Here is a 14,922-nt window from a genome sequence, read left to right as displayed (position 1 = left end):
AACTCATCCGATCAAACATCAGTAGTTACTATAAAGCTATAGTCATCAAGACAGTATGGAACAGGCTGAAGGATAGACAAATAAACCAATGCAACTGAATACAAATACCTTCTTATGTCAGAAGACAGAGTGGGAAAAGGATGAACTATTAAAAATATGGTACTGGGACAAATGACTGTATGGAAAAATAATGAAACTAGATCTCTATATCATATACAGAAATGTATTATTCCAGGTGAATTAAAGAGCTAAATTAAAACAACCAGAACAAAAAAGTTATAACTTCTAAAATAAACTGTTGTAGAGTATTTATACACTCAAGGGTAAGAGTTCCTTAAGTAAAACTCCAAAAGGATTAACAGTAAAGGTAAAAGACTGATAAATTTCACAATAATATAAATTAAAACCTTTATAGACAAAATGAAATAACAAAAAATTGGGGGAAGGAGTGGTCAACAAATTGGGAGAAGATAATAAATGCAATGCATACTATCGAGAAAAGAATAGTATTGAAAAACATTATCAGTAACTCTTAGAAAGTAATTGGGAAAAATGACACAACCCGATTGGACAAAGGCACAAAGAGGAAATATGCAAAAGAAGAAAAGCAAATAGTCAATAAAGATCTGAAATGGTGCTCTATCTCATCTTCTGCACTGGCCGGAATTGCTCGCTCAGAGATGAGCAAATTAAACCAACAATGAGATACTATTTCATACTTATTAGACTAGCAAAAACAAAAAACAAGTCCAAATATGGTACAGACTGGAAGCAACTGGCACTTTAGCATGCTGCTTGCTGGGATGTAAATTAATATAGTGATCTGGAAGGGCATTTGGAATTTTCGTAAAGTTGAAAATGTGCCCGTCTTTGCCCTCTCATTCTCCTCTTGGGTATATCCTTCAGCAGAGTTTTTAAACTGCAGGTTTCTGTTCTTTGGTGGTTCATGAGTAGTTTTTGTTTTTTAACAAAATGGAATAAAGTAAAAGATACCAGAACATATCATTGGGTGTATCATGGTGGACATGTAAGTAATACTCCATGAGAAATTGTTATTACAGTTATATGTACACTCGCTTATTCCAGACCACAATGTAAAACTATCACTATGGGAGCTGTCAAAGTTTGAAAAACAATGCCAAAAGAAACTCCCACAATTTGCATAAGAAAACAAAATAATTTTCATTTGCAGCTATTATTAATAGCAGAAACTTACAAACAGCCTAAGTATTATACCAATATATGTCATATTCAGATAATGAATGGAATACCAAGTAACAATTAAAATAAAAACATACTGCCACATTATCAATATGAATGAATCTCAGAAAAATATTACTGAATGAGATAAACAATGGTATAGAAAGGATTAGAGTGCTATCATTTATATAAAACTTAAAACATGCCAAACAATGCCAAGTATCGTTTATTGATACAGACATACACAACAGAAATAAAAGAAGTACATGAGAATGATAAATTTAGAATACTGGTTAACTCAGGGGAGGAAAGAGAATAGGATTAGAAAAAGCAGTAATTCCCTTCCCTTCCCTCTCCATTCCCCTTGTTTCATTATTTCTTCTAGAGTATTCAGTGCTTTCTGAAATTATTCTGTACCTTTATTATTTGTACCTTTCTCCTCACCACTGGCCTGTAAGCTCCTTTAGGAGCAAGCTCTTGCCTGTCTTGTTTATTGTATCTACATATAGTGTGACATGGAGTATACAGCGATTCCTCGATAATTGCTGAATGATTAAATGGTAGATAATTTCTACCACCTGGCCCTCAGTTTCCACACCAGTCACATGAAAATGTTAGATAAAAGTCCTTTCCTAATTTTAACATCGTGACAATGCAGTGCCATAATAGCAAAACTGTGGCTCAAAAGCATCTTCCTTCCCAGGAAAGAAGTTGACCTGCATTCATTATGTTAGGATGCCCTCTTCTGGGAAGTATAAATACTTCAAAAATATATTTCACAAACATCTCATCTGTGTTCTGCCACTGAGCCTTATTTTAAATTCACAATTCCAGAAATACACAGTGGATAATAACGGAGAGTAATACGGCTGTTTTTCATTTTTCATTTGTTTTCTCCTTAAATATAGCACATTCTAAAAAAAGATGAAATATTTTGGCCATTCCTAATCACTGATTTACTGTCCAATTTTCTCCTAAATATCTTCTAAGATCAGTTTTCCTTATACAATATTAAACCCATCCAGGCATCGTTTACATAGAGTCTTCTACATAATGTTAAATGTACAATGTAAATAGCAAAGAGAATGGCACAAACTATAGCCCAGCTTTAAGTCATTTAGTGGCCCAGAAAATCTCAAACCTTAAATTGGATTAAGATAATCCAGGATTGCTAGTGTCCTCAGGCATCTGGCAGAAGCAAACAAAAATCCTCTCTAGAGGACAATAATTTCATTCTAGACCCCAAATTATTTCTAAAAAAAATTTCTAAATGCACCATGCAGCACTCATTTGAACATAACCAATACATGAAGAGAAAAAGCAATGTAAGTAAGAAACATCAACAACATACAACAGAAAAAGAGCCAGAGGCACTTCAGAGAGTAGAGTACCAAATTTATTGTAAAATCATTATGCTTACTTCACTCATGGAGATTAAAAAACTTTTTTTTCTATTTCAAAGTTATAATATTACAAATTTGGGAGGAAAAAATATTAGAAATTCTAAAACAAAAACTATTAACTATTACTAAAATTACTACCTCAGTAGACAGATTTAAAAGCACTTCAGACACAGCTGATGAGAAAAATTAATAAACTAGAAGACAGTTTGAAGAAACTAGATAGAGTAAAGCATAAAGAGACAAAATAATGGTAATATAGAATAGAGGGTAAGAGAAATAAGGGATTCAGTGAAGACTCAATGAGGAAAACTAATATATTTAACTGGAGTCACAGAAGGGAGAGATGGAATGGAGCAGAAACAAAACTGAAGCAAAATGTAGTGACTAAGAGGCACCTGAGTGGCTCAGCTGGTTAAACGTCTGCCTTTGGCTCAGGTCATGATCCCAGGGTCCTGGGATTGAGCCCTACGTTGGACTCCCTGCTTAGCAGGAAGTCTGCTTCACCCTCTCCCTTTGCCCCTCTTCCCAACCATACTTTCTCTCTCTCTCAAATTAAAAAAATCTTCAAAAAAAAAAAAATCTTGTGACTAAGATGTTTCAGAATTGATGAACGACATCATCCACAGATTCAAGATGTTCAAAGAATCCTAAATAGAATAAATAAGAAGTCCAAAGCCAAATATATCACAAAAACTGAAGACAGAAAAATAAACAAAAAAACTAAAGACAGAGAAAATCTTTTTTTTTTTTTTTTTAAGATTTTTTTATTTATCTATTCATGAGAGACACACAGAGAGAGGCAGATTCCATGCAGGGAGCCGAATGCGGGACTCGATCCTGGGACTCCAAGACCATGCCCTGGGCTGAAGGCAGGCACTGAACCGCTGAGCCATCCAGGGATCCCCCAAGACAGAGAAAAATCTTAAGAAGAGTTAGAGGAGGGACCTATGTGGGAGATAACCTGCAAAGGAGCAGCTGTTAAAATGAAACAGCTGAATTCCAAAAGCAAGGATGGAAACCAGAGGACAGCAGAAATAGTATCTTCAATACAAGGGGAAAAAAATAAGTGTCGACCTAAAATTCTATACCTGATGAGAACATTCTTTGAGACTGAAGGTTAAATAAAAAACATTCTCCAACAAAAACTGAGAGACTTCCATGCTGAAGAAAATACTAAATGTTATCTTTAGATAAAAGAAAAACTCTCAGAAGTCAAGTTGGATATAAAGGAAAAAATGAACACTATGTATGAAACAAAAATAATGTCTTGTACAGCTTAAAGTATACAAAGAATTAATACACAGAATAATAGCATATAGGTCAGGAGGGGGGGTAATAAAATTCAAGGGTTTGTAGAGACTTGCACTTTCCCTAAAAAGGACAGAAGTATCAACTACAGAAGACTTCGAAATAAGTTAAGGATGCACTATAGTTTCTAGGGGTACCACTAATAATAAAAGTGTGTATAATTTTCAAACTAACAAGAAAAAAAATTTAAACTTTTCGGTCCCTCCAAAACACAAAGGAAAAGTAAACACAAATTGGGATGAAGAGAAAGTATATAGCAAGCATGATAAATTTAAACCTAAACATACCAATGATTATGTTTAATGTAAATGGACTAAATGCTTTAGTTAAAAGTCAAAAGGTTGTTGGAATGGATGAAAACACAAAACCAAAGTCTAATCATTAATAATATGTGATTCTACATCTTAAGTCTCAGTAGAATACAAGTATAAGCTGTAGATGAAAGGCTTTAAAAACTGTGAAAATGTGATATGAAGATATACATGACAATGCCTGCATCCGAGGCCCTTTCAGATATGCACAATATCAAAAATTAAGCAAAAAACCGAAGAGCTTCTGTTCCAAACAACATTACCTGCAGCAGCTAGATGGGCTGTTACCTCATCAGCCGCTGTGGAGTTGAGTATGTCTGAATCATCATAAGATGTGTCCTCAGGAGAAGAAGGTGAGTCTTCATCAGCACTCAGCATACTGTGCTCAGTATAGGTGGCCACATGGACCTGCTGTACTTGTTGGGCAACTGCATGGGCTTCTATGGTAGCCATGTGTTCAGTTTGGGTCACTCCGTGTTCCTCCATGAAGATCTACTGTCAGAAGAAATGGCAAAGAACAGAATTCAATGTGTAATGTAACACAATGCTTAAACTAAGCAATATTTTCCGCAAGGGCTGAGGAAGCCTGCAATTTTACTACATACCTCACCACACCAAGTCATAGGAAATGGAAAGCACCATTCAAACATCACCTAGAAATGGTAGAACATTTTCCTTATGTAAAATCATTTTGGTAGAAATTCACTGTGCTAATTTTATATGTCAGGCCACAAAAGAGTAAATATTCTTGATATTACATGTAACAATAAAAAGATATTTTAAAGATCCCAGTAACTTGCATTTGCCATTATAGAAATAAAAAAATTAGTAAGTAAAAGAAATACTTAACATTTTCTTTGTACTTCACAGACAAATGGAAGTTAAGCTTTATTTTTTCCAAAACTACAATCACTTAAATTGGTTTTTCTGCATATAAAACTGTGCTTCTTGTAAATCCTGATATGATGTAGTAACTTGTAAAGTGGTAAGATAAAAGTCTCCTCTTATACTGCACTTATAATCTATTCCCTCATCCCCCTCAATCTACGGAAATGTGTTAACCTTACAAAAAATTTTTGAAGCATACATACATAGATATGATTTTAAATAAAAACAAGTTCATATGTGGAGCACATGGGTGGCTCAGTTGATTAAGCATCTGCCTTTGGCCCTGGTCATGATCTCAGGGTCCTGGGACTGAGTCCCAAGTGTTGGACAACCTGCTTGGTGGGGAGTCTGCTTCTGTCTCTCCCTCTGTCCCTCCCCTCTGCTCATGCTCTCGCTCTCGCTCTCAAATAAAAAATCTTCATTTAAAAAAAGGTTCATATTACACATACTCTTTTATAATTTGTTTTCATATTACAATCTATCTAAACATTTTGATGCATCAAAACATTACAGACCTTTCTAAACAGCTGCAGTATACTTCACTGTATGGATGTGCCATAATTATGCAACCAATCACCTACTGACACGTGCCAAGGCTGCTTCCCACATTTTGCTTTTATAAACATCAGTGTGGTGAATATTCTTGTTTATAAAATTTTGCATAGTGGTCCTTGATAAACTGAAAATAATACCCTATGATCCAATAATTAATTATCTACCAGCAATTATACCTAGAAGAACTGAAAGAAGGGTCTCAAAGGGCTATTTATACACCCATGTTCATAGCAGAATCATTTAAAATAGCCAGAAATGTAGAAGCATCACAACTAACCACTGATGGATAAATGGGTACATAAAATATGTAGATATATATACAAAAGAATAGTATTCAGCCTCTAAAAAGAAGGAATACAGGGGTATCTGGGTGGCTCAGTCAGTTAAGTTTCTGCCTTCAGCTCAGGTCATGATCCTGGGATCCTGGGATCAAGCCCCACATCAACTCCCTGCTCAGCTTTTGCCTCTCCCTCTGCCACTCCCCCTGCTTATGCTCTCTCTCTCTCTCTCTCTCAAATAAATCAAATCTTAAAAAAAAAAAAAAATTAAGAAGACAAGAACTTCCCTTACCGATTTTCAAATTGGGGCACCCAGGTGGCTCAGTCAGTTAAGTAACCAACTCTTGGGTTTTGGTTCAGGTTGTGATCTCAGAGTTGAGCATTGTGGCAGGCTCTGTGCTCAATGAGGAATCTGTGTGAGATTTTCTCCCTCTGCCTCTCCTCTACATGCTCACTCTCTCAAAGAGAGAGTAAAAAAATATATATATATTTTTTTTATATATTTTTATATATATAAAAAATCTACAGCTAGTATCATATTTAATGCCAAGAAGCTAGAGGCTTCCTCGCTAAAATCAGGAATAAGGTAAGGATATTCCCTCTCACCACTCCTTTTCAACACTGTACTGGAAGTCCTATAGATAGTCCAGTAAGGGAAGAAAAAGAAATAAAAGGTATACTGATTGGGAAGGGAAGAAAAACCTGTGTTTACTCAAGAGGACATAATTGTCTACACAAGAAATCAAAAAAGAAAAAAATTGGGCAGCCTGGGTGGCTCAGCGGTTTAGCGCCGCCTTCACCCCAGGGCCTGATCCTGGAGACCCGGGATCGAATCCCACGTTGGGCTCCCAGCATGGAGCCTGCTTCTCCCTCTGCCTGTGTCTCTGCCTCTCTCTCTCTCCCCGTGTGTCTCATGAATAAATAAATAAATCTTAAAAAAAAAAGAAAGATACTCTCTATGAAGATAATGAGAAGACAAGGCACAGACTGGGAGAAAATATTTGTAAAAAGTCAGCTGATAAAGCCGTTTTCCACAATACGCAATAGAATATGAACAACCTGATTTAAAAATGGCAAACAACCTGAAAAAACACCTCACCAAAAAGTTATAGATACGGCATATAAGCATGTGAAAAGATGTTCAATCATGTCATTACGGGATTGCAAATTAAAACAAGATAATACTACACATCTATGAGAATGGCTAAAATCCAAAACACCACCACCACAAAATGCTGGTGAGGATGTGAAGCAACAGGAATTCTCATTTATTAATGGTGGGAATGCAAAACGGTACAGCCACTTTGGAAGACGTTTGGCAATTTATTACAAAACTAAACATACTCTTATCACACAATCCAGCAATTGTGCTTCTTGGTATTTACCAAAGAAGTTAAAAACTTTTATCTACTACAAAACCTGTACAGAAATATTTACAGCCTATTCATAACTGCTAAAACTTGAAGTGACCAAAATATCCTTTAATAGGTGAATGGATAAACTATGGAACATCCAAAAAATGGAACACTATTTAGTACTACAAAGAAATGAGCTAGCGAGCTATTAAAAGACATGGACGAATCTTAAATGAATAGCTAAATAAAAGAAGCCTGAAAAGGCTACATATTGTATGACTGCAACTATATGAAGTTCTGGACTTCATCAAGATAAGAAGCTTTTGCACAGCAAAGGATACAGTCAACAAAACTAAAAGACAACCTACAGAATGGGAGAAGATATTTGCAAATGATGTATCAGATAAAGGGCTAGTTTCCAAGATCTATAAAGAACTTATTAAACTCAACACCAAAGAAACAAACAATCCAATCATGAAATGGGCAAAAGACATGAACAGAAATCTCACAGAGGAAGACATAGACATGGCCAACAAGCACATGAGAAAATGCTCTGCATCACTTGCCATCAGGGAAATACAAATCAAAACCACAATGAGATACCACCTCACACCAGTGAGAATGGGGGAAAATTAACAAGGCAGGAAACAACAAATGTTGGAGAGGATGTGGAGAAAGGGGAGCCCTCTTACACTGTTGGTGGGAATGTGAAATGGTGCAGCCACTCTGGAAAACTGTGTGGAGGTTCCTCAAAGAGTTAAAAATAGATCTGCCCTACGACCCACCAATTGCATTGTTGGGGGTTTACCCCAAAGATACAGATGAAATGAAACGCCGGGACACCTGCACGCCGATGTTTATAGCAGCAATGTCCACAATAGCCAAACTGTGGAAGGAGCCTCGGTGTCCATCGAAAGATGAATGGATAAAGAAGATGTGGTCTATGTATACAATGGAATATTATTCAGCCATTAGAAATGACAAATACCCACCATTTGCTTCAACGTGGATGGAACTGGAGGGTATTATGCTGAGTGAAATAAGTCAATCGGAGAAGGACAAACATTATATGGTCTCATTTATTTGGGGAATATAAAAAATAGTGAAAGGGAATAGAAGGGAAGGGAGAAGAAATGGGTAGGAAATATCAGAAAGGGAGACAGAACATAAAGACTCCTAACTCTGGGAAACGAACTAGGGATGGTGGAAGGGGAGGAGGGCGGGGGGCGGGGGTGAATGGGTGACGGGCACTGAGGGGGGCACTTGACGGGATGAGCACTGGGTGTTGTTCTGTATGTTGGCAAATTGAACACCAATAAAAAATAAATTTATTATTAAAAAAAAAAAGTTCTGGAAAAGGCAGAATTATGCAGATAGAAAAGAATCAGTGGTTGCCAGGGATTAGGGGAAGCACAAATTTTGCAGGGCAGTGAACTACTGTGTATGATACTATAATAGTAGAAAATATGTCATTATATATTTGTCCAAACCCATATGTGGTCCAAACCCATATGTACAACACAAAGAGTGAACCATATGTGAATTATAGGATGATAATGATATGTCAATATAGACTCAACCATTATAACAAATGCACCACTCTAACACGTCAGATGCTGATACTCAGGAAGGCCATGCCAGTGTGGGGACAGGGAGAATATATGGGAAAATTATACCTTCCCCTCAATTTGTCAATTATACCTCAAAGAAAATTAAAAAAAAAAAAAAAAGACAAAAAAGACATTTTGACACATGGTATGGCATGGATGAACATTGAGGATACTCTGCTAAGGGAAATAAGTCAGTCAAAAAGGATAAATACTATGTAATTCCACTTATATGAGGTCTCTAAAGTAGTCAATTTCGTAGAGACAGACAGTACATGGTTGGCTGCAAGATGCTGAGAGGGGAAGGGAAACAGGAATTGCCTCACAGGTATAGAGCTTCAGTTTTGCAAGATAAAAAGAGTTCTGGAGATTATACAACGATATGAATGCACTTAATACTACTTAACTGTACACTTAGAAATGGAGCACCTGGGTGGCTTAGTCAGTTAAGCGTCTGCCTTCAGCTCCAGTCATGATTCCAGGATCCTGGGATCGAGCCTCACACTGGGTTCCTTCCTCACCCAGGAGTTTGCTTCTCCCTTTTCCTCTGTCCCTCCCCCCCGTTCATGCTCTCACTCTCTCTCGCTCTAATAAATAAATCTTAAAAAAAAAAAAAAAAAAAAAAGCAAAGAAAGAAAGAAATGGTTAAGGGGTACTTTGGTGGCTCAGTTGGTTGGGAATTTGACTTCAAAAAAAATATTTTATAATTTGAGAGAGAAAGAAAAAGCATGAGTGGGGAGCAGGGGGCAGAGGCAAGGCAAAGGGAGAGGTAGAAGGACAAGCAGACTCCCCACTGAGCATGGAGCAACCAACTGAGTCACCCAGGTGCCCTGGGTGTCTAACTCTAAATTTCAGCATAGCTCATGATCTCAGGGTCTTGGAATCCAAACCCCATCAGGCCCCACGCTCACCAGGGAGTCGGCTTCTCTCCCTCTCTACTACTCCTCCTGCTCACATGCATGTTCTCTCTCTCTCAAAACAACCAATCAACTGAGGCGCCTGGGTGGCTCAGTCGGTTTAAGTGCCTTCAGCTCAGATCATGATCCCCAGGGTCCTGGGATCAAGCCCTGCAAGGAGCTCCCTGCTCAGTGGGGTGTCTGCTTCTTCCTCCCTCTCTGCCCCCCACCACTTGTGTTCTCTTTCATGTGCTCTCTCTCAAATAAATAAAAATTAAATAAATAATATGTATATTTTCCACTATTAAAAAAATCATCCTTGATGCCAGTGTAACTATTGTGCAAAGAATAAATGACTATCATTGAGCAGAATAATAAATCTAGCCCTTATTAACTTTTTATTTTTTATTTATTTTTTTTCAAAGATTTTATTTATTCATGAGAGACACAGAGAGAAAGGCAGAGACACAGGCAGAGGGAGAAGCAGGCTCCATGCAGGGAGCCCGACTTGGGACTAGATCCCGGGGCTCAAGGATCACGCCCTGGGCTGAAGGCAGACGCTCAACCACTGAGCCACCCAGGGATCCCCCACTTATTAACTTTTTAAAAACGTTGCATATTATTTGATTTAAACAAAACAGTACAATACTCTGAAATAATTCAGAGACAGACAGAATATCATGATTTCACTCATATGTGGAATTTAAGAAACAAAACAAATGAACAAATGAAAAAACAAAGACAAACCAAGAAACAGATTCAACTATAGAGAACAAACAGATGGTGGTGGGGAAGTTGGGGGGGAATCCCACGAAGGGGATTATTAAGAGTCACTGAATAATGTACAGAATTGTTGAATCACTATATTGTATATGTGAAACTAATATAACACTGTATGTTAACTATACTGAAAATAAAAATTTTAAATGTTTTGATAAATTCTTAAAGGTAAAATTTCTCAGTCAAGAGTGTATTTTAAATTTTGATGCATAGGGCAGCCCGGGTGGCTCAGCGGTATAGCGCCGCCTGTAGCCCAGAGCGTGATCCTGGAGACCCGGGATCGAGTCCCACGTCAGGCTCCCTGCATGGAGCCTGCTTCTCCCTCTGCCTGTGTCTCTGCCTCTGTCTCTGTCTCTCTCTCTCGATTAAATAAATAAAACCTTAAAAAAAATTTTTTTTTTGATGCATACTGACAAGCTGAATGTTCAACTGGTGCACTAACAATCTCTACATGTATAACTCACCCCCCCATGCCAAGTTTGGAATTCAACCAGCATGCAGCAGAATACAGCACTGCATATCTAGAGTTAACTAATAAAAAAAAGGGGGGGGGCGGGCAGCCATATAGATATAAATAACCCTTATGGCTCCAAATAAAAAGGATATAATTATCTATTCATGCAAAGTTCTCTCATTTTTATTCTACTGTATTATAAAACTCTCCTTTTCCTTATTTGAAAACTTTAAAAATCCTTGGTTTCTCTAAGTGATTGCTTTCTTTTTTTTTCCTTCCTGGATCCCCACCCCCAACCCTGCCCTCAACCACCCCAGAGATGAATGCTTTAAGCCCTATCCTGTTATGTCTTTTTTCTTCAGGTGACTGGTTCTGTGTAGATGACTATATTTTCACCTTTGGATGCTCTGGATTTCTGTTTTATATTCTTGTGCTATTTTCAATTTTTTCCCCTCTTTTAATTACCTCTTGTTACTGTCACACCACTGTACATATCGTAACTCATGCTTCTAACTCCAATTCTTAACTTTGGGACTATTCAGTTATCTCTAGGAGTATTCTGTATTTCAAAATTAAATTCACCTTAATTACAAAATAAAACAACCACATGATGCCCCAAATCCAAAAAGATTAGGAAATCCCTCATCTATCATTTGACCGCCCCCCTTTTCCACACTTTCTCTTCTGCTTGAGGTTATCTCCCCAGCCCTGTATCTCTGCGTGGCATACCTTCAAATGGATGGTTTCTTCCATCCAAACCAAGTGATGGTTTCTTCAAATGGAGCTTTGGAAGATGTACATGGTAAGATAGTATTATTTAAAAGAGGAAAAAATAAAGAAAACACAGTAAAACATTAACATTTGGGAAATGTAAGTAATTAGAGTTCTTATACTATTTTTGCAACTTTTCTAAAAGTCTAAAATTATATGAAAATAAGTTTTTCTTTTTTTTTTTTTTTAAAGAAAGTTATCTGGTAAAGTTTCTTCCATATTCTGTGTTTGATATGTTTCAGAATATTCAAGGGACTATATCCTACTCTCCAGATTTGTACATATCTAAAATGCAATTTTAACAGAGTATTTAAGTTACACAATTAAACATAATATATGAGAGTAAAACAGCATGAAAATACTGTTTTCCCATCCATTTCACTGTTCTTCTAGTGTTAAGAGACAAATTACTTAGGGCATTTTAAAATTCTGGGTACTTCAAAATTGTTTTTAAATGATTTGGGATTAGATAGTATCTAACTGCTTTTCAAAGGGATTTGTTGGCAATGCACTTGGTGTAATGGATTTCCATTCTTTCCTGCAGAATGCGGTTTGTGGCAGACATCAATAGGGATGTCTGTTTCACAGGCTTGTCACTTGTGCCCAGGGCCTCATCTCTTTCTACTTCTCTCCCATCCCATCCTTCAGCCTCTCTAAACCACTTTTATTCAGCACTCTGTAAAAAGCAAAGGCAAAGGTATTTCAGACTTCTTTGAGCTAGAGTGGGATACTTGTAAATAATATTTCCAATGATTTCATAAAATAACACATAAAACAGTTTTTTTAGAGCCAAATATGACTGGCATCCAGATACTGCTAGAGATTATCATAACCACCCACCCACTCATTTCTAGTAAAGCATTTTCATTTTCATCCATGAGCAGTCAGATTCTGTGGACAACAAAACTGATAGAAACTGAAAACATATTAGATAGTAACAATTTTAAAAACAGCACAGACTATTATCATATATCCAGGATGCCTGGGACAAATTACTTAACCTCTAAGCCTCAATTTCAACATTTGTCTTTAAGCAAAAAGAAAATGATAATACCTGTGCTCAAAGGATATGAGGATTAAATGAGATCATCCAGATAGAGTGAGAAACACAATGCCTAGCACATAAATGCTCAATATTAATGATGACGATGATGCCTGAATTCCCAGGTCTTTACGGTCCTTCTTGACTCATTACCTGACTAGTCTTGCAAGGACTGGGCCTCAATTTCTTCATCTTTAAATTAGACAACCAGCTCTAAGAATATGGTTTTCTTAATTGTGTGCAAAAGGTTTTGAGCCAGGCATCCAAAAAAGTTCTTCCTTTATTATATTAACTCCAGCAACCAAGATACTGTTCTCCTAGACGTAAAATAAGGAGACTATTAGAGCACCTACAACTCTAGTATAACTTCATAATAGTGCATATAATGGAGAACCAGCAGATGGGCCCAACAGTGTGTGATTCCTCTGAACAGATGTGAGAAACAAGGTGAAAGCAACCTAAATACCGCATCCAAATGCAAAGGTATGCCTGGAGCCAGTGGTGTTCAGCAGATTAGTCAACACTCCAAGAAATTCATTCTTCAAAACAATAACATAGCAGTTAATAAATTTAGTAAAGTCTCTTTCTTAGCCTGGTTCATCATGGGCGCAACATGCACTTTTATCTAAGTGGCTATTAACATAGCAGTTAGTAAATTTAGTAAAGTCTCTTTCTTAGCCTGGTTCATCATGGGCGCAACATGCACTTTTATCTAAAGATTCTTCTTGGGTCGCCTGGGTGGCTCAGGGGTTGTTAAGTGTCTGCCTTTGGCCCAGGGCATGATCCTGGAGTCTCGGATCAAGTCCTGCATCTGGCTCCCTGCATGGAGCTTGCTTCTCCCTCTGCCTGTGCCTCTGCCTTCTCTCTGTGTCTCTCATGAATAAATAAATAAAATTTAAAAAAAAAGATTCTTCTTTATTATACAAACTACCATGGGTTGAAGAGGGGCAGTTTGGTACAAGGAGCTCCTGCTCTAGCCATTCCAGGCCAGTAAGGGTGGCACTGGAAGGTAATGAAGAGGGCAGAGAAACAGATTCGCCTGCCTCCCAGCACCCTAGTAGCTGCAGTCAATAATTCCTAGGAAGCTATTGGAATTTGGAGAACATGTCCAACAGAGTTCGATTTAATCTAATCCACACATAATGGATAAGATTAAGTGTATAGTATTTTAAAAATCAAAGTAGGAAGCACAGGGCAGGAAATCTAATCAAAGTATAACTAAATGTAAAGGAAAACACTAGACTAATCAATAGCATTATCATATCAAAAGAAAAACTGCAAGAACTGCCTAAAGGAAAGTCTCAGAGCAAGACTGTCTACAGTCTAAAGCAAGGACAGGAAAACCAAGAGGCTCAAATTTATATTCCCAGACATGTCCAGAATATAAATTTCATAACTAAGATAGAAATTTCACCTAACAGAATGGCCTTTCTCAAAAAAGCCTAAAGTTAAAAGGATTTGATTCTTTTTTTTTAGCGTATTTTTTAAAGATTTTATTTATTTATTCATGAGAGACGGGGGGGGGGGGGGGGGGGGGGGGGGGTAGGCAGTGACACAGGCAGAGGGAGAAGCAGGCTCCAAGCAGGGAGCCTGACGTGGGACTCGATCCTGGGTCTCTAGGATCACACCCTGGGCTGAAGATGGCGCTAAACCCCTGAGCCACCCAGGCTGCCCAAGGATTTGATTATTAAGGGAATGCAGAGTAGTGGGTCAAAATCCCAACACAGCAGGAAGAAAAAAACTGCACAAGAAAGTCAAGGTGGAAAAAAAAAAAAAAAGTCAAGGTGAAAATAGAAGCAAGGGTAAAAACATAGCTTAATTCTGAGTAATAAATGGAGCTTAAGACAAGAAGAATCCATCTGACCTTCCTAGGAATATTCTCTTTCAAATAGTCCACTGGTGAAATTAGGAGGAAAAAAAAGAAAAAAATATATATATATATTCCCACACCACTGGGCTCTCCAAAGAGGGGGGGGAGGGAATGAAGCCAAAGTCAGGTAGGCAGTTTATTGTTTTCTATTTTCAGACTCCAACTACAGGTACAGAAAATTAAATATAGTACAAAATAGAATGT

The 14,922-nt window shown here is 37.4% G+C and overlaps 1 protein-coding gene across 14 annotated transcripts in view; it reads right to left on the bottom strand.

Annotated features, from left to right (window-relative positions):
• The window catches only part of NRF1 (nuclear respiratory factor 1), a 135,708-nt gene that overhangs the window by 81,017 nt on the left and 39,769 nt on the right, over nucleotides 1–14,922 (bottom strand). For 3 of the 14 annotated variants that reach the window (XM_041727623.1, XM_041727636.1, XM_041727635.1), the window contains exons 2-5: nucleotides 13,002–13,165; nucleotides 11,765–11,819; nucleotides 4,828–4,875; nucleotides 4,486–4,714 (exon numbers count right to left, since the gene is read on the bottom strand). In XM_041727623.1, the coding sequence (XP_041583557.1) occupies nucleotides 4,486–4,714; nucleotides 4,828–4,875; nucleotides 11,765–11,788 (301 nt within the window). In that variant the 5' untranslated portion in view covers nucleotides 11,789–11,819; nucleotides 13,002–13,165. Of the gene's footprint in view, nucleotides 1–4,485; nucleotides 4,718–4,827; nucleotides 4,876–11,764; nucleotides 11,820–13,001; nucleotides 13,166–14,922 lie in introns of all 14 variants that reach the window. The other 11 variants (XM_041727629.1, XM_041727630.1, XM_041727627.1 and 8 more) reach the window with 7 other exon arrangements.

This window comes from Vulpes lagopus, chromosome 13, assembly GCF_018345385.1.
Source record: "Vulpes lagopus strain Blue_001 chromosome 13, ASM1834538v1, whole genome shotgun sequence".
NCBI classification, from domain to species: domain Eukaryota; kingdom Metazoa; phylum Chordata; class Mammalia; order Carnivora; family Canidae; genus Vulpes; species Vulpes lagopus.
This window is presented reverse-complemented; position numbering and strand designations above follow the sequence as displayed.